This window comes from Nerophis ophidion, linkage group LG01 (assembly GCF_033978795.1).
Source record: "Nerophis ophidion isolate RoL-2023_Sa linkage group LG01, RoL_Noph_v1.0, whole genome shotgun sequence".
Lineage (NCBI taxonomy): Eukaryota > Metazoa > Chordata > Actinopteri > Syngnathiformes > Syngnathidae > Nerophis > Nerophis ophidion.
The window spans coordinates 92333533-92353305 of record NC_084611.1 but is presented as its reverse complement, the minus strand read 5'-3'; the positions used below and the strand labels follow the sequence as shown (position 1 = coordinate 92353305).

Here is a 19773-nt window from a genome sequence, read left to right as displayed (position 1 = left end):
TTTTTCAAACGTTTTGAAAAATTCCAACACCAACCCATTGATATCATCTAGAACAATTGTTGTATTATGAATATTTTCAAATATTCACGATTTTCCTCAAAATACTAGGACATTTGTGTTTAAATGAATAAAAGTATTCATAGTTGTACAATGTCCAAAAATTTTAGCCATTTTTTTTTTTTACCCAAATCCAATTTTTACCCGAATTTGACCCCATTTTCACCCCTTCCATCACATTTTTCACAGTCCACATTTTTCAATGTTTTTTGACCATTCCACCTTCAAAATATTCTTCTTAATTGGGACAACAAAAGAAGCATTTTTCTTTTTGTACGAGTTCTTGGGTTTCCCAAAATTCTAGGAATTCCAAAATACCAAACTAAATTCAAAATCTTACTACATCAACCCATTCTTACTGTAACTTGTTGTATTACTTTTATTTTCAAAAACTTACCCTTTTCCCGAAAATACCAAATTTCCTGGAAATTCCCATTAAAATGAAAGGATGTATTCATACTTTTACAATGCCAAAAATTCCTAAAATTTTGTGCTGTTTTCAAAGCACCATTTTCACCTTTTCCTGGAAAGTTTTCACAGTCCACATGTTTCAATAATTTTGGAGCATTCCACCTTCAAAACATTCTTAGTTGGGACAACAAAACTAGCATTTACAAATGCTAAGTAAAAAAAAAAAAAAATATATATATATATATTTACTTAGAAATAGTTTTTTCCAATTGAAGAAAATCATTTTTCACTTGTGAATCTTGGTTTTAGTTGCAGAAAATAGTTTTTCTACTTGCTAATCATTTTTTTACATGCAGAATTTTTTTTTTTTTTACTCGAGAATCCTTTTTTTCTTGCACAAATTAGTTTGTATACTTTTTTACGTGCAGATGTATTTTTTTAAACTTGCAAATTGTTATTTTAATTGGATAAATCTTTTTTTTTTAATTGTAAATTTTTTTTTGAGTTGCAGAAAATATTTTTTGACTTGTTTTTTTACTTGCAGAAAGTTGTTTTTATACTTTTTTACTTGCAATTTTTTTTTCTTACTTGCAAATCGTTTTTGCAATTTAAAAAAAATCGTTTTTTACTTGCAAATCTTTGTTTTTATTGCAGAAAATTGTTTTTATACTAACCCTTATGTGGGCCTACCGAGAATGTCGTAGTGGTTTGTGCAGCCCTTTGAGACACTAGTGATTTAGGGCTATATAAGTAAACGTTGATTGATTGATTGATTGTTTTTTTTTTACTTGCAGATTTTTTTTTTTACTTGCAAATATTTTTTTGCAATGAAAGAAAATCGTTTTTTACTTGTAAATCTTTGTTTTAGTTGCAAAAAATTGTTTTTATACTTGCATTTTTTTTCCCTTGAGAACATTTTTTATTACTTGTAGAAAATATATATTTTTTAACTTGAGCAGAAGTAACAACTTTTTTTTGTGGCAGTTGCGTCACTCTATACATGTACAATTTGATATGTAATGTTTTGTGAGGTTACTATTAAAAGAGAACTAAGTATTTAAAAAATGTATTCTGCAAGTAGCAGCACTACTACTTCTTACCACTGAGGGGCGCTGTTGTCTAATCTCTCAACTGCAGACAGAATGACTAAGCAAAGCTCATTGAACCTTTTATTTTTTTTACAACTTCTAAGTATAACAAAAGCCACACTTGTAGTATTAATTAGATAAGGCTTTAATTTTAGAGATGAGATTTATGTTTTTTTTAAAGGAGTCGGATCTTTTTTTTTTTAAACGTTTTATAATTTGATTAAGGAAACAATCACAAGTGTCAGTTATAAAAGAGGATGGAAATCAGAATAAATTGAATTTACACAAATATTACTCTGAAATATCGGCTAATATTTGATCTTTAGTTGTGTTTTCACTGCAAATATTCCATAAGGAGGTTCCCAGTTTGACTTCACCCCAAAAAATGTGAATGGTTTTAACAATACAGAAAATAGATAAACAAATAATAATTATAAAATGCATTAATGCTGCCCTGCGATGAGGTGGCGACTTGTCCAGGGTGTACCCTGTCTTCCGCCCGATTGTAGCTGAGATAGGCGCCAGCGCTCCCCGTCATCCCAAAAGGGAATAAGCGGTAGAAAATAGATGGATTGATGCATTAATGGATAAAACAAGTACAACTAAAACTACAATAAAATGATACTACATACCTGGAAAAAATGGGTTTTCATAAAAAAAAAAAAAAAAAATTAACATTGTTTTACTAAATGCATTCGTTCTTTTAATTTTGACAGAAAAAAAATTTGATTTTTAAACGTTAATATTATCTGATCATGCCAATTATATGATAATATACTGTATTAAAAATAATTGATGTGAGCCAAAAACAAATAGTTCAATATCTGCTTGTCACCTTTATTTATTATTTTAAAGCAAGTTATACATACAAAAATATCTAATAATCAAAGGGAAATATGCATTTTGATTAATCACAGGTTATTAGCCGCATGAATAATGTCAATTAATAAAAAAATTAAAGCGGCCCCCTGAAAGCAGCGATTCCTGCGATGTGGCCCTCAATGAAAATAAGTTTGACACCCCTGGTTTAGAATAATGATCCCGACAAGTGAATCCTAATAAAAATCAATAAAAAAATTTAAAAATATTTATAAAAATTTTCCATATTACTGTATATGTATTTTTTTTTTAAATTCAGTGTAAAAAAAATCTGTGTATAAAACTCCCGTTAAAATAAATTCTGTGTGTAAAATAAATTAAGCGTATACAAATACAGTTTTAAAAAAAATCAGTGCATAAAATTTCTGGTTTCAAAAAATTCCAGGTATAAAAATTCAGTGAAAAAAAATGAAGTGTATAAAAATCCAGTTTAAAAACTGATGTGACCCTCAATGAAAATGAGTTTAACACCCCTGATTTACAATAATGGCCTTGAAAAGTCACTCCAAATAAAAATACATAAATAAAATAAAAATAAATAAATATATATTTTTTAATTATTATAAAATAATAATAAAATAAAAACTATGTCAATATTTTCTATCATTTTACTGTATATGTAATAAATTAAAAAAAAGGTATCTAAATTACCATGGGGTGACACGCATTGCAGACGCTAAATGTGCCCGTGCAATAAATCAGGACTCCCACATAAGCCACACCCAGCTAGCAACCGGCTCACGGCCTTACCTTGGACTGAGGGTCACCGTTGGTGCTGCCGGAGTCCTCTTCTTCCGCAGCCGGACGGTTTCTGAGCAGCGACAAGAAGCCATGAGATTAGCTGCAAGGTATTGCTGGTACAGCCCTCAGCTGCACTCGACTGGCACTAACACACAGCCACTTCCTGCCCGCCGCAGCACATTTCCTGCTGAGTCGGACGCGGTGATCGGAGGAGCTAGCAACTTTACCTTAACTTCAGCGAGGCGTAGCGAAGCGTTGCGCCCTCAAACTCCTTCAAACTGGGGTCAGGGTTCACCGTGGCCGCCTGCAAGTCCTGGTGCAGGAAGACAGGAGTCAGGGTGGAGGGAAAGAAGCAAAGACACAAGGCGGGACCTGCCGGACCCTTTCACACATGGACCACGAGCAGGGCTAAAGCCGCGACTTAAGTACTGAAAAAATCTCATTTATTAATGCATTTTTAGGCAACAGGAAGTCAGGCGCATGCGCACGAGCGTCCTTTGGCTTGATAGTCATGGCGGACTAACTACACGGACTTTGCTTGGGAGATTTAAAAGGAGCCCAGCGTTCAGTTAAACCTCATTTTCCCTCGCTTAAGATCACATTGCTGTGTTTAGATGAGACAGGTGTGGACACTATTGTCCCCACACTAAAAGTACACAGAAAACTATTTGACGTTGCTTTTATTTTCTCAATATTTCGTCCATCAGCTGCTGTGACTGAGAGTTAATGATGTGAACGTCGTCACAACTCATTTATAAAGTACTTTACTTTGTTGACTGGGATGTTCACTCCTTTATTTAAGCGTATTTATTAACGCATTTTAGGCAACAGGAAGTCAGGCGCATGCGCATCAGCGTCCTTTGGCTTGATAGTCATGGCGGACTAACTACACGGACTTTGCTCGGGAGATTTAAAAGGAGCCCAGCGCTCAGTTAAACCTCATTTTCCCTCACTTAAGATCACACTGCTGTGTTTAGATGAGACAGGTGTGGACACTATTGTCCCCACACTAAAAGTACACAGAAAACTATTTGATGTTGCTTTTATTTTCTCAATATTTCGTCCATCAGCTGCTGTGACTGAGAGTTAACGATGTGAACGTTGTCACAACTTGTTTATAAAGTCTTTACTTTGTTGACTGGGATGTTCACTCCTTTATTTAAGTGTATTTATTAATGCATTTTTAGGCAACAGGAAGTCAGGCGCATGCGCACCAGCGTCCTTTGGCTTGATAGTCATGGCGGACTAACTACACGGACTTTGCTCGGGAGATTTAAAAGGAGCCCAGCGCTCAGTTAAACCACATTTTCCCTCGCTTAAGATCACACTGCTGTGTTTAGATGAGACAGGTGTGGACACTATTGTCCCCACACTAACAGTACACAGAAAACTATTTGACGTTGATTTTATTTTCTCAATATTTCGTCCATCAGCTGCTGTGACTGAGAGTTAACGATGTGAACGTCGTCACAACTTGATTATAAAGTCTTTACTTTGTTGACTGGGATGTTCACTCCTTTAAGTGTATCAGTGTTCAAAAGACATCAATACTAACGCAAACGTTTTGTCATCTAATGAACGCAGGCTGTGAAGTTTGTGTATTCGATGTGAGAGTTGTCACTTCGTCTTTATCTTTGTTGGCCAAACTGATGTCCTGAACCAAGAGAAGAACAAATCTTGTTTATTAGACTTAATCTTTATTAGTCAAACTGTTTTGAGTTGTATATTAATACCAAAAAGTAAACACTATTTTATTTTTTTACATTAATTGTGGGTTTTTTTCATGTCACAAAGGTTTTACTTCAAAAACTATTCATGTGACACGTCATTTTGTTAATGTTTTATTGTGTAAAGTTATTCCTAGCATGTTTAGCTATCCTTCATCCTCCAGTGATAATGATACTTGTAAGAAACTCACTTTATTTGTCATGATGGAGGCCAGGATTAGGGATTTAGATGTAGCTAAACACTTTGGACACCAAAATGCGTCCATTCTCCCTTTTCTGTCCACACACTGTGTCTGCTTGTAAGTACTCTGTGTGTGTGCGCTGCTGAAAATGCTCCTCTGATCGTAAAACCAGCATTGTCACCACGTGATGATGCGGCGTCATGCCCGTTTGAAAAAAAAACCTGGTACTTTTTTGAAGGTGGTATAGTACCGAATATGATATCCTAGTCCAGGGGTCACCAACCTTTTTGAAAGCAAGAGCTACTTCTTGGGTACTGATTAATGCCAAGGGCTACCAGTTTGATACACACTTCAATAAATTGCCAGAAATAGCCAATTTGCTCAATTTATCTTTAATAAATAAATCTATTTATTAGGGCTGTACATCTTTGGGTGTCCCACGAGTCGATTCAATATCGATTCTTGGGGTCACGATTCAATAACATATTGATTTTTTCAATTCGATTCGATTCAAAAACGATATTTTTCCGATTCAAAAGGATTGTGTATTCATTCAATACATAGATTTCAGCAGGATCTACCCCAGTCTGCTGACATGCTAGCAGAGTAGTAGATTTTTGTAAAAAGCTTTTATAATTGTAAAGGACAATGTTTTATCAACTGATTGCAATAATGTAAATTTGCTTTAACTATTAAATGAACCAAAAATATGACTTATTTTATCTTTGTGAAAACATTGGACACAGTGTGTTGTCCAGCTTATGAGATGCCATGCAAGTGTAAGTCACTTTTTATTATTTTTATAAATGTCTAATAATATCAAATTTGTATTTGAATCGATTTTTTCCCACATCCCTACTATATATATATATATATATATATTTTTTTTTTTTAAAAGGGTATTTCTGTCTGTCATTCCGTTGTACATATTTTTTTCATTTTACGGAAGGTTTTTTGTAGAGAATAAATTATAAAAAAAAAAAACACTTAATTGAATGGTTTAAAAGAAGAGAAAACACGAATAAAAATGAAAATTTAATCTTGAAACATAGTTCATCTTCAATTTTGATTCTTTGAAATTCAAACTTCAACTGCAAAAAACAAGAGAAAAACTAGCTAATTCGAATCTTTTTGAAAATATTAAAAAAAGAATTTATGGAACATCATTAGTCATTTTTCCTGATTAAGATTAATTTTAAAATTTTGATGAGATGTTTTAAATAGGTTAAAATCCAATCTGCACTTTGTTAGAATATATAACAAATTGGACCAAGCTATATTTCTAACAAAGACAAATCATTATTTATTCTAGATTTTCCAGAACAAAAATAAAGACTTTGAAATAAGATTTAAATTTGATTCTACGGATTTTCTACATTTGCCAGTATAATTTTTTGAAATTTAATCATAATAAGTTTGAAGAAATTTTTCACTAATATTCTTCGTCGAAAAAACAGAAGCTAAAATGAAGAATTGAATTAAAATGTATTTATTATTCTTTACAATGTGATGTGAAGCAAATTATATTTATATAGCGCTTTTCTCTAGTGACTCAAAGTGCTTTACATAGTGAAAGCCAATATTTAAGTTACATTTAAAGCAGTGTGGGTGGCACTGGGAGCAGGTGGGTAAAGTGTCTTGCCCAAGGACACAACGGCAGTGACTAGGATGGCGGGAGCGGGAATCGAACCTGCAACCCTCAAGTTGCTGGCACGGCCACTCTACCAACCGAGCTATGCCGCCTAAAGAAAAAAATAAATGTACTTGAACATTGATTTAAATTGTCAGGAAAGGAGAGGAAGGAATTTAAAAGGTAAAAAGGTATACGTGTTTAAAAACCCTAAAATAATTTTTCAGGTTGTATTTTTTTCTCTAAAATTGTGTTTCTGAAAGTTATAAGAAGCAAAGTAAAACAATAAATGAATTTATTTAAACAAGTGAAGACCAAGTCTTTAAAATATTTTCTTGGATTTTAAAATTCTATGTGAGTTTTGTCTCTCTTAGAATTATCGGACAAAGTGAGAGCAGCTTGCTAGTAAATAAATACAATTTAAAAAATAGAGGCAGCTCACTGGTAAGTGCTGCTATTTGAGCTATTTTTAGAACAGGCCAGCGGGCGACTCATCTGGTCCTTACGGGTGACCTGGTCTTGGTGACCCCTGGTCTAGTGTCTACTGTAGCTGAAAGGTGGGTGTATGCATGTGTGGGAGGGGCCAAAAGGGGTCCAATGCGACGTAGCGAGCAGTGAAAGACCCCCGGCGTGCCCCGGCTGTCAGGCTGGGTGTAGTGTGACAGGACATGCTGAGTCAGTCATGCTGGAGATGCAGCAGGAAGCAACCAGCGTTACACTTGATGGCGCCACTGGACGGCTGTGCGTGGAAGTGTGGGCGGGGCATGCGTCTTGCAGTTAGAGGTGAGGCACACACGGTCACAAGGTGAGGCAAGGTCGCGGTCACAAGCTGAGGCAAGGTCGCGGTCATACTTGCCTTCCACACCTCGCTATCAATCTTTCCGCCAAAATCACGGCGGGCCTGAGTCTAGCCACGCCGTTTAGCGAGCGCACGGGCGGTCGGGGGGAGGGGAGAGAGAGAGAAAGGTTAGGCGGCTGCACACCTGGTGTTTGTTACAATCAGGAGCAACTCTGCAGTAGGAGACACAAGCTGCTCCCATTGAACAGTCACCTTGCTTTTAAAGGGGAAGTGTCCATCATTCACAATCCTGTTGGAAGACACCATGTTGGTCTTGCGGACTTAAAGTGGCTAACAATGCACCTTTAATGTCATTTTTTATTTACAGTAAAAAAACACATGTACATTTTACAGTAAAACTAATAACTGGGCTGCCTTTTTTTACCATAAAACAGCAGTACTGTTTTTTCATTTACAGTAGTATACACTACATTTACAATTATATACATATACTGTAAATATATCCCCGCTGCCACCATCTTAGTCACTGCCCTTGTGTCCTTGGGCAAGACACTTTAGCCAGCTGCCCCCAGTGCCACCCACACAGTGTGTAGTGAAGCATATTTAGCTATTCCTCCTCCTCCAGTGATAATGCTACTTGTAAGAAACTTACTTTATTTGTTGCCATAGAGGCGGGGATTAGTGATTTGGAAGTAGCTAAAACACTGTGGAAGGGTGCTAGCCGCTAGCTAGCTAGCCATGTCTTAAAGCAGCTCTTCCTGAGGGTGTTTCAGTGTTAGAACTTCACCTTTATCTTGACTTTTTACACCAAAATGAGTCCATTCTCCCTTTTCTGTCTACACACCGTGTCTGCTTGTAAGTACTCTGTGTGTGCGCGCTGCCCAACATGCTCCTCTGCTCCTAAAACCACTAAGCTAGCACCAGTATACCATACTCTAATATCCTTATATAAATATATGTATATATATACATGTGTGTGTGTGTGTACATACAGTATATATATACATATATATATATACACACACATGTATATATATACATATATATATATGTGTGTATACATACAGTATATATATATATATATATATATATACACACACATATATATATATATATATGAATGTGTGTGTACATACAGTATATATATATACATATATATATACACACATATGTATATATATACATATATATATGTGTGTACATACAGTATATATATACACACACATATATACATACATATATCAATGTATATATATATATAAATGTGTACATACAGTATATATACACATATATATATATATATATATATAAAACTTTGGGGAGCCCTGGTACAAAAAATGTGACAAAAAAATGCAGTCGGTGTCACTTGAGGGCAGAAAAGCCAGATTTGGTGTGCAGTGTACACGGGACCTTAGAGGCCATTAGTGGACATTATAGAGGCACTCCAATGGATCTATTGTTAGCTGACTTTTACTAATGTTTATTTACGATTTAGAATGGAAAAAAAAACATATGACCTCTTGCCTTACATAAGGATTATGAATGATGGACAAAAGTCCCCCAAAAGTGCACTTCCCCTTTAAGAACCTGCTGATTCTTCATGAGTGAGATGTACTTGGGATGATGGAGCAGGAGCCAGAGCAGAAACACGGAGAAGAGCTCACCTTGTCTTTGTCGGACTGAAGCTGGGGCGCACAGTCCTGCTCCGACATGCCCTGCAGTGATGTGGACCGGGGCTGGACCAGGACCAGGACAAGGACAGGGAGAGAAAACATCAAGTTGCCTCTTCATCAATCATTATTGCTGCAAATGTGCTAATAAAGTGAATAAAGAAGTGGACACATGGAGGTCTGCCAACATCGCTCACTTCCACGTCAATATCTGATATACATCTGTCTACTTTCCTCCTGCCGGCCATCCATCATTTTGCATGAGGGACTGATTGTTGGTCTTCTGTGACTCTGCAGGATTATTCACACGTCCTCATGCCGTCTTCATTCATTCATTCTGGCAATGCTTACTTAATGAGGGACATGGCTCTGTTTACACAGTCACATTTAGTGGATCTCTGACTGTACGGGGACAAAGAAACAGGTCCCCTATAGGGAAACCTTTTTAAATGATAGTCAGATCCATTCTGAAGATGCCTAAGTGATTTTTAAGCTTTGGCCCATAAAACATGTTTACTGGTTAGTTGGAGTGTGAACTTTTTTAAATGGTCCTCAGTAGTCACGAACAAATTTGTGTGAATTATGCAAAATTATTCAAATGTGGTCCCATGAACCATATTAACTTATTTTCCCCAGGGTCCCCAGTAAGTATGATCAGCACATTACTTCATCAATCCAGAGTTTTAAAGACGTGTATGAGCTAACTGGGCAGTGGACATTTTACCTCATTTTTTTAGGCCTCCACAACCTGTAGAAAGGGTGGTCCCCACAAGTCCTGAAAAACAACTTGGTGTGTGTGTGTGTGTGTGTGTGTTCTGGCAATGCTTACTTAAGGGGGACATGGCTCTGTTTACACAGTCAGCTTTAGGTGACCTCTGACTGTACGGGGACAAAGAAACAGGTCCCATATAGGGAAACCTTTGTAAATGATAGTCAGATCCATTCTGAAGATGCCTAAGTGATTTGGCCCATAAAACATGTTTACTGGTTAGTTTGAGTGTGAACTTTTTTAAATGGTCCTCAGTAGTCACGAACAAATTTGTGTGAATTATCCAAAATGATTAAAATGCGGTCCCCATGAACCATATGAACTCTTTATCCCCCAGGGTCCCCAGTAAGTATGATCAGCACATTACTTCATCAATCCAGAGATTTAAAGACGTGTATGAGCTAACTGGGCAGTGGATATTTTACCTCATTTTTTTTTAGGCCTCCACAACCTGTAGAAAGGGTGGTCCCCACAAGTCCTGAACAACAACTTGGTGTGTGTGTGTGTGTGTGTGTGTGTGTGTGTGTGTGTGTGTGTGTGTGTGTGTGTGTGTGTGTGTGTGTGTGTGTGTGTGTGTGTGTGTGTGTGTGTGTGTGTGTGGAGTGACTTACAAAGTAGCAGCTGTTGACAAATCCACACGTGGGCAGGGTGTGTTCGAGGAGAGGTTCCACAGAGCTGTCGGAGGTGGTGCTGCCGGAGCGAGTGGAGCCTCTGAAGAAGACCTCGGCCTGACACGACTTAACACACACGAATGTACAAACATAAGATGTCCGACACTTGGTATTTACAAACCCTTACGAGATAAACCTTCCCTGGAATACAACATAACATATTTCCTAGAGATGTCCGATAATATCGGACCACCAATATTATCGGCCGATAAATCCTTTAAAATGTGATATCCGCAATTATCGGTATCAGTTTCCAAAAAGTAAAATTAAGGACTTTACGGAGTGGTACACAGACGTAGGGAGAAGTACAGAGTGCCAATAAACCTTAAAGGCACTGCCTTTGTGTGCCAGCCCAGTCACATAATATCTACGGCTTTTCACACACACAATTGAATGCAAGACATACTTGGTCAACAGCCATACAGGTCACACTGAGGGTGGCCGTATAAACAACTTTAACACTGTTACAAATATGCGCCACACTGTGAACCCACACCAAACACATTTCGGGAGAACATCTGCACCATAACACAACATAACCACAACACAACAAATACCCAGAACCCCATATATAAAAATACATATATATATGTATATATATATATATGTATATATATATATATATATATATAATCTCCTGATGATTGAGGGAACCCCTCATGAAACAGTTCTGTAGAGATGAAGTAGTCTTGTGATTTTTCTCACACATACACACACATATATATATATATATATATATATATATATATATATATATATATATATATATATATATTATATATATATATATATATGTGTATATATACACACAGTATATATAAGCATATATATATATATAAATACATATATATATACACACATATATATATATATATACATATATGTATACACATCTATATATACATATATATTTACATATATATACATACATATATGTATACATATGTATATATATATATATATATATATATATATATATATACACACACACATCATATATCAAACATATTTTTATTGATATTTATTACACGTCTATTACGATGTATATTAATATTGTTTTATCTGCCCAGCCTGTCATGGACTTTAAAAGTTGTATGATAATATTAAAGTTGTATGATAATATTAAAGTTGTATGACAATATTAAAGTTGTATAACATTAGACACATGGTTGATGACTTAAGAACAATTAGTTGCAAAATCTCCCCTGTGACCTGTTTTGCTTGATGGCGGCCATGTTTTTGAACTATTCTTGCTGAGATGATGTGTGTGTGTGTCAGTCCCTCACAGGTGTTTACAGTGTTTCACCGTAAATGCCTAACTGCACACTTTGGTTAGCCGCCTCTTACTAGCAGTTGTGCAGAATTTAGAATGCACGGAAAAGGGAAAGACATGTGTGGCTGATGGTCGACATTCCCCAAAAAGTGTAGTTCCCAAAATTATTGAGGGTTTTGTCCGGTTCAATGAGCCGTGTGAGAAACTTCAAGTGAGTCCAACTCCAAACATAAGAGCGCCACCATGTGGTGAGTTTGTCAGATAAAGAACAGTACGTGTGCATGTAAGTGTCTCACCTCCTGGTCAAGAGTGGGGGAGGGGCTGAGGGATCCCAGCGACTGTTTCCGTGGAGATAGAGCGCCCGTGTGCTCACCCGCCTGCAGGGTCGTCTCCCCGGGGGCGGCGGGCCTCTCCCACTGGGTGGCGCCGGTGGGGATGTGCCAGTAGTAGATGCCCGCCATGTCCGTGATCTTCTTCCAGCCGGGAGGCAAGTCCGGGTCCGTCTGGAAGGATTGCTCGTTCCAGATGTCTGCAATGGGAAGGGAAGATGTTGGTTCCAAGCATGGAAGCTACATGCTAGCACACTTTTTGTTTTTGATTTTTATTTGGATTTTAAAATCTCCTTTTGATCTTCCTCTGTCTATGTTGGAATTAACGCACTTTTTGTGTCTTTTTACACATTGAAATCAGAAAGGACGTGCATTTACGCATTTTTTTTTAGAATAGAATAGAATAGAAAGTAATTTATTGATCCTCAGGGGAAATTCAGCACCATAGTTTGCTCACAATAAACAGTTAGGTATTTTTTACATGTGAATAATATAAATACAGTCTATTATACAGCATTTTTCACGTCTGAATAATATAAATACATTCTATTGTAGAGCATTATTCACATGAGAATATAAAAACAGTCTATTATACAACATCATGTGAATAATATAAATACAGTGTATTATACAACATTATTAAATGTGAATAATATAAAAACAGTCTCTTATACAGCATTATTCACATGTAAATAATATAAATACAGTCTATTATTCACATGTGAATACTATAAATACAGTCTATTATACAGCATTATTCACATGTGAATAACAAACACTGTCTATTATACAGCATTATTCACATGTGAATAATATAAATACAGTCTATTATACAGCATTATTCACATTTGAATAATATAAATACAGTCTATTATACAGCATTATTCTCATGTGAATAATATAAATGCAGTCTATTATGCAGCATTATTCACATGTGAATAACATAAATACGGTCTATTATACAGCATTATTCACATGTGAATAATATAAATACAGTCTATTATACAGCATTATTCTCATGTGAATAATGTAAATGCAGTCTATTATGCAGCATTATTCACATGTGAATAACATAAATACGGTCTATTATACAGCATTATTCACATGTGAATAATATAAATACAGTCTACTATACAGCATTATTCACATGTGAATAATATAAATAGTCTATTATACAGCATTATTCTCATGTGAATAATATAAATGCAGTCTATTATGCAGCATTATTCACATGTGAATAACATAAATACGGTCTATTATACAGCATTATTCACATGTGAATAATATAAATACAGTCTATTATACAGCATTATTCACATGTGAATAATATAAATACAGTCTATTATACAGCATTATTCACATGTGAATAATATAAATACAGTCTATTATACAGCATTATTCACATGTGAATAATATAAATACAGTCTACTATACAGCATTATTCACATGTGAATAATATAAATAGTCTATTATACAGCATTATTCATATGTGAATAACATAAATACAGTCTATTATACAGCATTATTCACGTGTGAATAATATAAATACAGTCTATTATACAGCATTATTCACATGTGAATAACATAAATACAGTCTATTATACAGCATTATTCCCATGTGAATAACATAAATACAGTCTATTATTCAGCATTATTCACATGTGAATAACAAATAGTCTATTATACAGTATTATTCACATGTGAATAATATACTGTACATACAGTCTATTATACAGCATTATTCACATGTGAATAACATAAATACAGTCTATTATACAGCATTATTAACATATGAATATCATAAATACAGTCTATTATACAGCATTATTAACATGTGAATAACATAAATACAGTCTATTATACAGCATTATTCACATGTGAATAATATAAATACAGTATATTATACAGCATTATTCACATGTGAATAACATAAATACAGTCTATTATTCAGCATTATTCACATGGGAATAACAAATAGTCTATTATACAGTATTATTCACATGTGAATATACTGTACATACAGTCTATTATACAGCATTATTCACATGTGAATAATATAAATACAGACTATTATACAGCATTATTCACATGTGAATAATATAAATACAGTCTATTATACAGCATTATTCACATGTGAATAATATAAATACAGTCTATTATACAGCATTATTCACATGTGAATAATATAAATACAGTCTATTATACAGCATTACTCACATGTGAATAATATAAATACAATCTGTTATACAGCATTATTCACATGTGAATAACATAAATACAGTCTATTATGCAGCATTATTCACATGTGAATAACATAAATACGGTCTATTATACAGCATTATTCACATGTGAATAATATAAATACAGTCTACTATACAGCATTATTCACATGTGAATAACAAAAATACAGTCTATTATACAGCATTATTCGCATGTGAGTAACATAAATACAGTCTGTTATACACATATACACATACATTAAAGTTAAAGTACCAATGATTGTCACACACACACTAGGTGTGGCGAAATACACATATACATACACATTTACACACACACACATATATATATACACACACACACACACACACACATACATATATAAGAAGAAAGTGAATGAATGTTTATAGTTGAATACATTTACATATGCATGAACTTTTTTTATTTTTATAGTTTTTTTAATGAATGAAGTAACATTTATGACAACCTTTTTCTCCAAAACACAACAAAGTATGTGAGATATAACAGGACAATGCATACATTTATCCTTTTTTTCAAAACGCTGACAAAAAAAGGGGGACCCCATTTTTAGGACTTGATGACATTTGAAAATTCCTCGCGCCCAAACTGTACTTACAGTATGTGTCTGCTCATTAATATGTGCTGTCCCTGTTTAAAAAGTAGACTTTTTTTAAATGAATACAAAATATTATTTTAACATGTAGTACAGTTTCTTGTGAGGTTGTTGGAGTGAGTTTTGCCATTAATGGCCGACAGGAAACATAAGCAGGTTTCACAGAAGATTATTGCTGCAAAGGAAGGCAAAAAGTGCTGAATTCTTTTCCACGTGCACAAGGAGCCAACACCAGCCAAAGGGAAATGACATCATCCAACATCTGCTTTTCTCCTCCTCCTCCTCCTCTTCCTCCTCGTGTCCTGGCTTTTTTTCCCTTTTTCCATGGCCAACAAGGTCCATGTTGATTGACTGCAGGCGGCAGATTTACACCCAGCTGATAGCAGGAAGACATCGTGCCAACAACACCCGCAGACGCTGGTGTGGTTTATTGGTGGGCGACACATTTGGAGGGAACACAACAGGTGTGGCGAAGACGTGGAGATGAAATGCAAACATTAAATCAAAGTTACTGCTCTCGCTTTTCTACTAAACATCCTCTCCCCCTGAGAGGAGCAAACATTTACAAAGTCACAGCTGCTTTCATCGCAGCGGCATTGACACTCCTGCCGTTACTGCGGCCCGGAAGGAAATGACTTCATTAGGCAAGATGCGTGGTGACCAGACTGGCTCCAGGTCACCCTGGCAGGGAAGACCACACTCAGGCCAGGACGGACTCAAACCTAACCCTGTAAAAATAGGACCTGAAATTACATCACTTAGCCCCTTTTAGGGGTCTAGTTTGCTGGGTTGTTGCTGGTTCTTACACCCCTAAATTGTTCTGGGGTCATATCCTGGGACTGCTGAAGCTGACCAGGGGTTCCAGAACCCCGGGGACATCTGTCCCTCCTGCTCCGGGGCTAGTTTTAAGAAAATGTTTAAAAATAGGCCCGGAATTACAACACTTGGCCCCTTTTGGGGACGAGTTTGTCAGGTTGCTGCTGGTTCTGACTCCCTTAATTGTTCTGGGGTCTTATCCTGGGACTGCTGAAGCCGACCGAAGGCTCCAGAATCCCGGGGACGTCTGTCCCTTGCGCCCCGGAGGACCAGTTTTAAGGAAGTGTAAAAATAGACCTGGAAATTACATCACTTAGCCCCTTCTAGGGGTCTAGTTTGCTGGGGTCTTATCCTGGGACTGCTGAAGCTGACCAGGGGTTCCAGAACCCCGGGGACATCTGTCCCTCCTGCTCCGGGGCTAGTTTTAAGAAAATGTTTAAAAATAGGCCCCGGAATTACAACACTTGGCCCCTTTTGGGGACGAGTTTGTCAGGTTGCTGCTGGTTCTGACTCCCTTAATTGTTCTGGGGTCTTATCCTGGGACTGCTGAAGCCGACCGAGGGCTCCAGAATCCCGGGGACGTCTGTCCCTTGCGTCCCGGAGGACCAGTTTTAAGGAAGTGTAAAAATCGACCTGGAAATTACATCACTTAGCCCCTTCTAGGGGTCTAGTTTGCTGGGGTCTTATCCTGGGACTGCTGAAGCTGACCAGGGGTTCCAGAACCCCGGGGACATCTGTCCCTCCTGCTCCGGGGCTAGTTTTAAGAAAAAGTGTAAAAATAGGCCCCGGAATTACAACACTTGGCCCCTTTTGGGGACGAGTTTGTCAGGTTGCTGCTGGTTCTTACTCCCTTAATTGTTCTGGGGTCTTATCCTGGGACTGCTGAAGCCGACCGAGGGCTCCAGAACCCCGGGGACGTCTGTCCCTTGTGCCCCGGAGGACCAGTTTTAAGGAAGTGTAAAAATAGACCTGGAAATTACATCACTTAGCCCCTTTTAGGGGTCTAGTTTGCTGGGTTGCTGCAGGTTCTTACACCCCTAAATTGTTCTGGGGTCTTATCCTGGGACTGCTGAAGCCGACCAGAGGCTGCAAAACCCCGAGGAAATCTGTCCCTCCCGCCCCCGTGGCAAGTTTTAAGGAAAACTGTGTAGAAATAGGACCTGAAATTACATCATTAGTCCCTTTTGGGCCAAGTTTGCTGGGTTGCTGCTGGTTCTTACACCTCTAAATTGTTCTGGGGTCTTATCTTGGACGACTTAAGCCAACCAGGGGCTGCAGAACGTCGGAGACATCTGTCCCTCCCGCCCCCGTGGCAAGTTTTAAGGAAAACTGTGTAAAAATAGGACCTGAAATAATATCACTTAGCCCATAATGGGTCTAGAGTGTGGGGTTGTTGCTGGTTCTTACTCCCTTAAATTGTTCTGGGGTCTTGTCCTGGGACTGCTGAAGCCGACCGAAGTGTCTGGATTCCCAGGGACATGTATTCCCTCCCGCTCCCGTGGCCAGTTTTAAGGAAAACTGTAAAAATAGGCCCTGAAATTACATCACTTGGCTCCTTTTGGGGACAAGTGTGTGGGGTTGCTGTTGGTTGTTACTACCTCAAGTCGTTCTGGGGTCTTATCCTGGGACTGCTGAAGCCAACCAAGGGCTGCAGAACCCTGTAGAAATCTGTCTCTTGCGCCCCGGAAGACCAGTTTTAAGGAAGTGTAAAAATAGGCCCCAAAATTACAACACTTGGCCCCTGTTGGGGACGAATTTGTAGGGTTGCTGCTGGTTCTTACTACCCTAAGTCGTTCTGGGGTTTTGTCCTGGCACTGCTGAAGTCGGCCAGGGGCTGCAAAACCCCGAGGACATCTGTCCCTTGCGCCCCCGTGGCCAGATTTAAGGAAAAATGTGTAAAAATAGGACCTGAAATTACATCGTTAGTCCCTTTTGGGTCTAGTTTGCTGGGTTGCTGCTGGTTCTTACACCCCTAAAATTGTTCTGAGGTCTTATCCTGGGACCCCCTAAAATTGTTCTGAGGTCCTTATCCTGGGACTGCTGAAACCGACCAGGGGGCTGCAGAACTCTGGGGACATATGTCCCTCCCGCCCCCATGGCCAGTTTTAAGGAAGACTGTGTAAAAATAGGACCTGAAATTACATCATTAGTCCCTTTTGGGGTCTAGTTTGTCAGGTTGCTGCTGGTTTCTTACACCCCTAAAATGTTCTGGGGTCTTATCCTGGGACTGCTGAAGCCAACCAAGGGCTCCAGAACCCCGGGGACATCTGTCCCTTGCGCCCGGAGGACCAGTTTTAAGGAAGTGTAAAATAGACCTCGAATTACATCACTTAACCCCTTTTGGGGTCTAGTTTGCCGGGTTGCTGCTGGTTCTTACACCCTTAAGTCATTCTGGGGCCTTGTCCTGGGACTGCTGAAGCCGACCAAAGTGTCAGGAACCCCGGGGACATATGTCCCTCCCACCCCCTTGACCACTTTTAAGGAAAACTGTGTAAAAATAGGACCTGAAATTACATCATTAGTCCCTTTTGGGGTCTCGTTTGCTGGGTTGCTGCTGGTTTTTACACCCCCTAAATTGTTCTGGGGTCTTATCCTGGGACTGCTGAATCCAACCAGGGGCTGCAGAACTCCGTGGGACATATGTCCCTCCTCGCCCCCGTGGCCAGTTTTAAGGAAAACTGTGTAAAAATAGGACCTGAAATTACATCATTAGTCCCTTTTTGGGGTCTCGTTTGCTGGGTTGCTGCTGGTTTTTACACCCCTAAATTGTTCTGGGGTCTTATCCTGAGACTGCTGAAGCCAACCAGGGGCTGCAGAACTCCGTGGACATATGTCCCTCTCGCCCCCGTGGCCAGTTTTAAGGAAAACTGTGTAAAAATAGGACCTGAAATTACATCATTAGTCCCCTTTTGGGTCTAGTTTGCTGGGTTGCTGCTGGTTCTTACACCCCTTAATCGTTCTGGGGTCTGGTTCTAGGACTGCTGAAGCTGACCAAAGTGTCTGGAACCCCGGGGACATATGTCCCTCCCACCCCTTTGACCAGTTTTTAAGCAAAACTGTAAAAATAAGACCTGAAATGACATCACTTGGCTCCTTTTGGGGTCTAGTTTGTGGGGTTGCTGCTGGTTCTTACTCCTTAAGTCCTGGGCCAGTTTGAAGGAAAAATGGTCAAAAATACGCTCCAAACTTGTCCCTTTTGGTGCCTGATATTTTTCCTACTTCGATGTTAAGCCTTTTTCAAGTAAGTTATCTACCAACATGTACACTAACAAAACAATAAATGATATAGTCAAGTTACTGGAAATGGAAAAACGCAGCAAAATAACTGCCATCATATAATGTTGTTTATGTTACCATAAAAAACATCGGTACTTTGTGTCCCTTTACAGAAATATGCTGTAAAAAAACAAAAAACATTGTGATTTTTTACGGTCAAATTCTGGTGACAGATATTTACTGTGTAAGTAAAAAAAAAAATGGTGTAATATGGGACAAATCTTAATAAATGTACATATATATATTTATATATATATATATATATTATATATATATATATATATATATATTATATATATATATATATATATATATACTCTGAGTAATGAGAAGCACTTGACAGCCCTGACTAGAAGGTTGAATGAAGTGTGCTGGTGGCCAAGGTTCTGCTCCAAATAAAAGACCACCTTGAACATAAACTGCAGTCAAACTCAAAGCCAAATTAAACTTTGCTAGACTGAAATAAAAAAAAGGATATCATGTTTTTTTAGCCGCTTCATCATAAAACCAAAACTCCTGCTCCGTCCTCAAACTTTTAGATGCCCCGCTCACTGATGTGGAGGGAGTGACAGGAAGAAAAGCTCTGACTTGTTTGACTGAC

At 37.8% G+C, this 19773-nt stretch overlaps 1 protein-coding gene across 4 annotated transcripts in view; it reads right to left on the bottom strand.

Annotated features, from left to right (window-relative positions):
- apbb2b (amyloid beta (A4) precursor protein-binding, family B, member 2b) overlaps positions 1-19773 on the bottom strand; it is a 149181-nt gene that overhangs the window by 41320 nt on the left and 88088 nt on the right. For 3 of the 4 annotated variants that reach the window (XM_061916319.1, XM_061916344.1, XM_061916328.1), the window contains exons 5-10: positions 12194-12426; positions 10565-10690; positions 9179-9250; positions 7572-7622; positions 3404-3489; positions 3186-3246 (exon numbers count right to left, since the gene is read on the bottom strand). In XM_061916319.1, the coding sequence (XP_061772303.1) occupies positions 3186-3246; positions 3404-3489; positions 7572-7622; positions 9179-9250; positions 10565-10690; positions 12194-12426 (629 nt within the window). The remainder of the gene's footprint in view (positions 1-3185; positions 3247-3403; positions 3490-7571; positions 7623-9178; positions 9251-10564; positions 10691-12193; positions 12427-19773) is intronic. The other variant, XM_061916334.1, reaches the window with a different exon arrangement.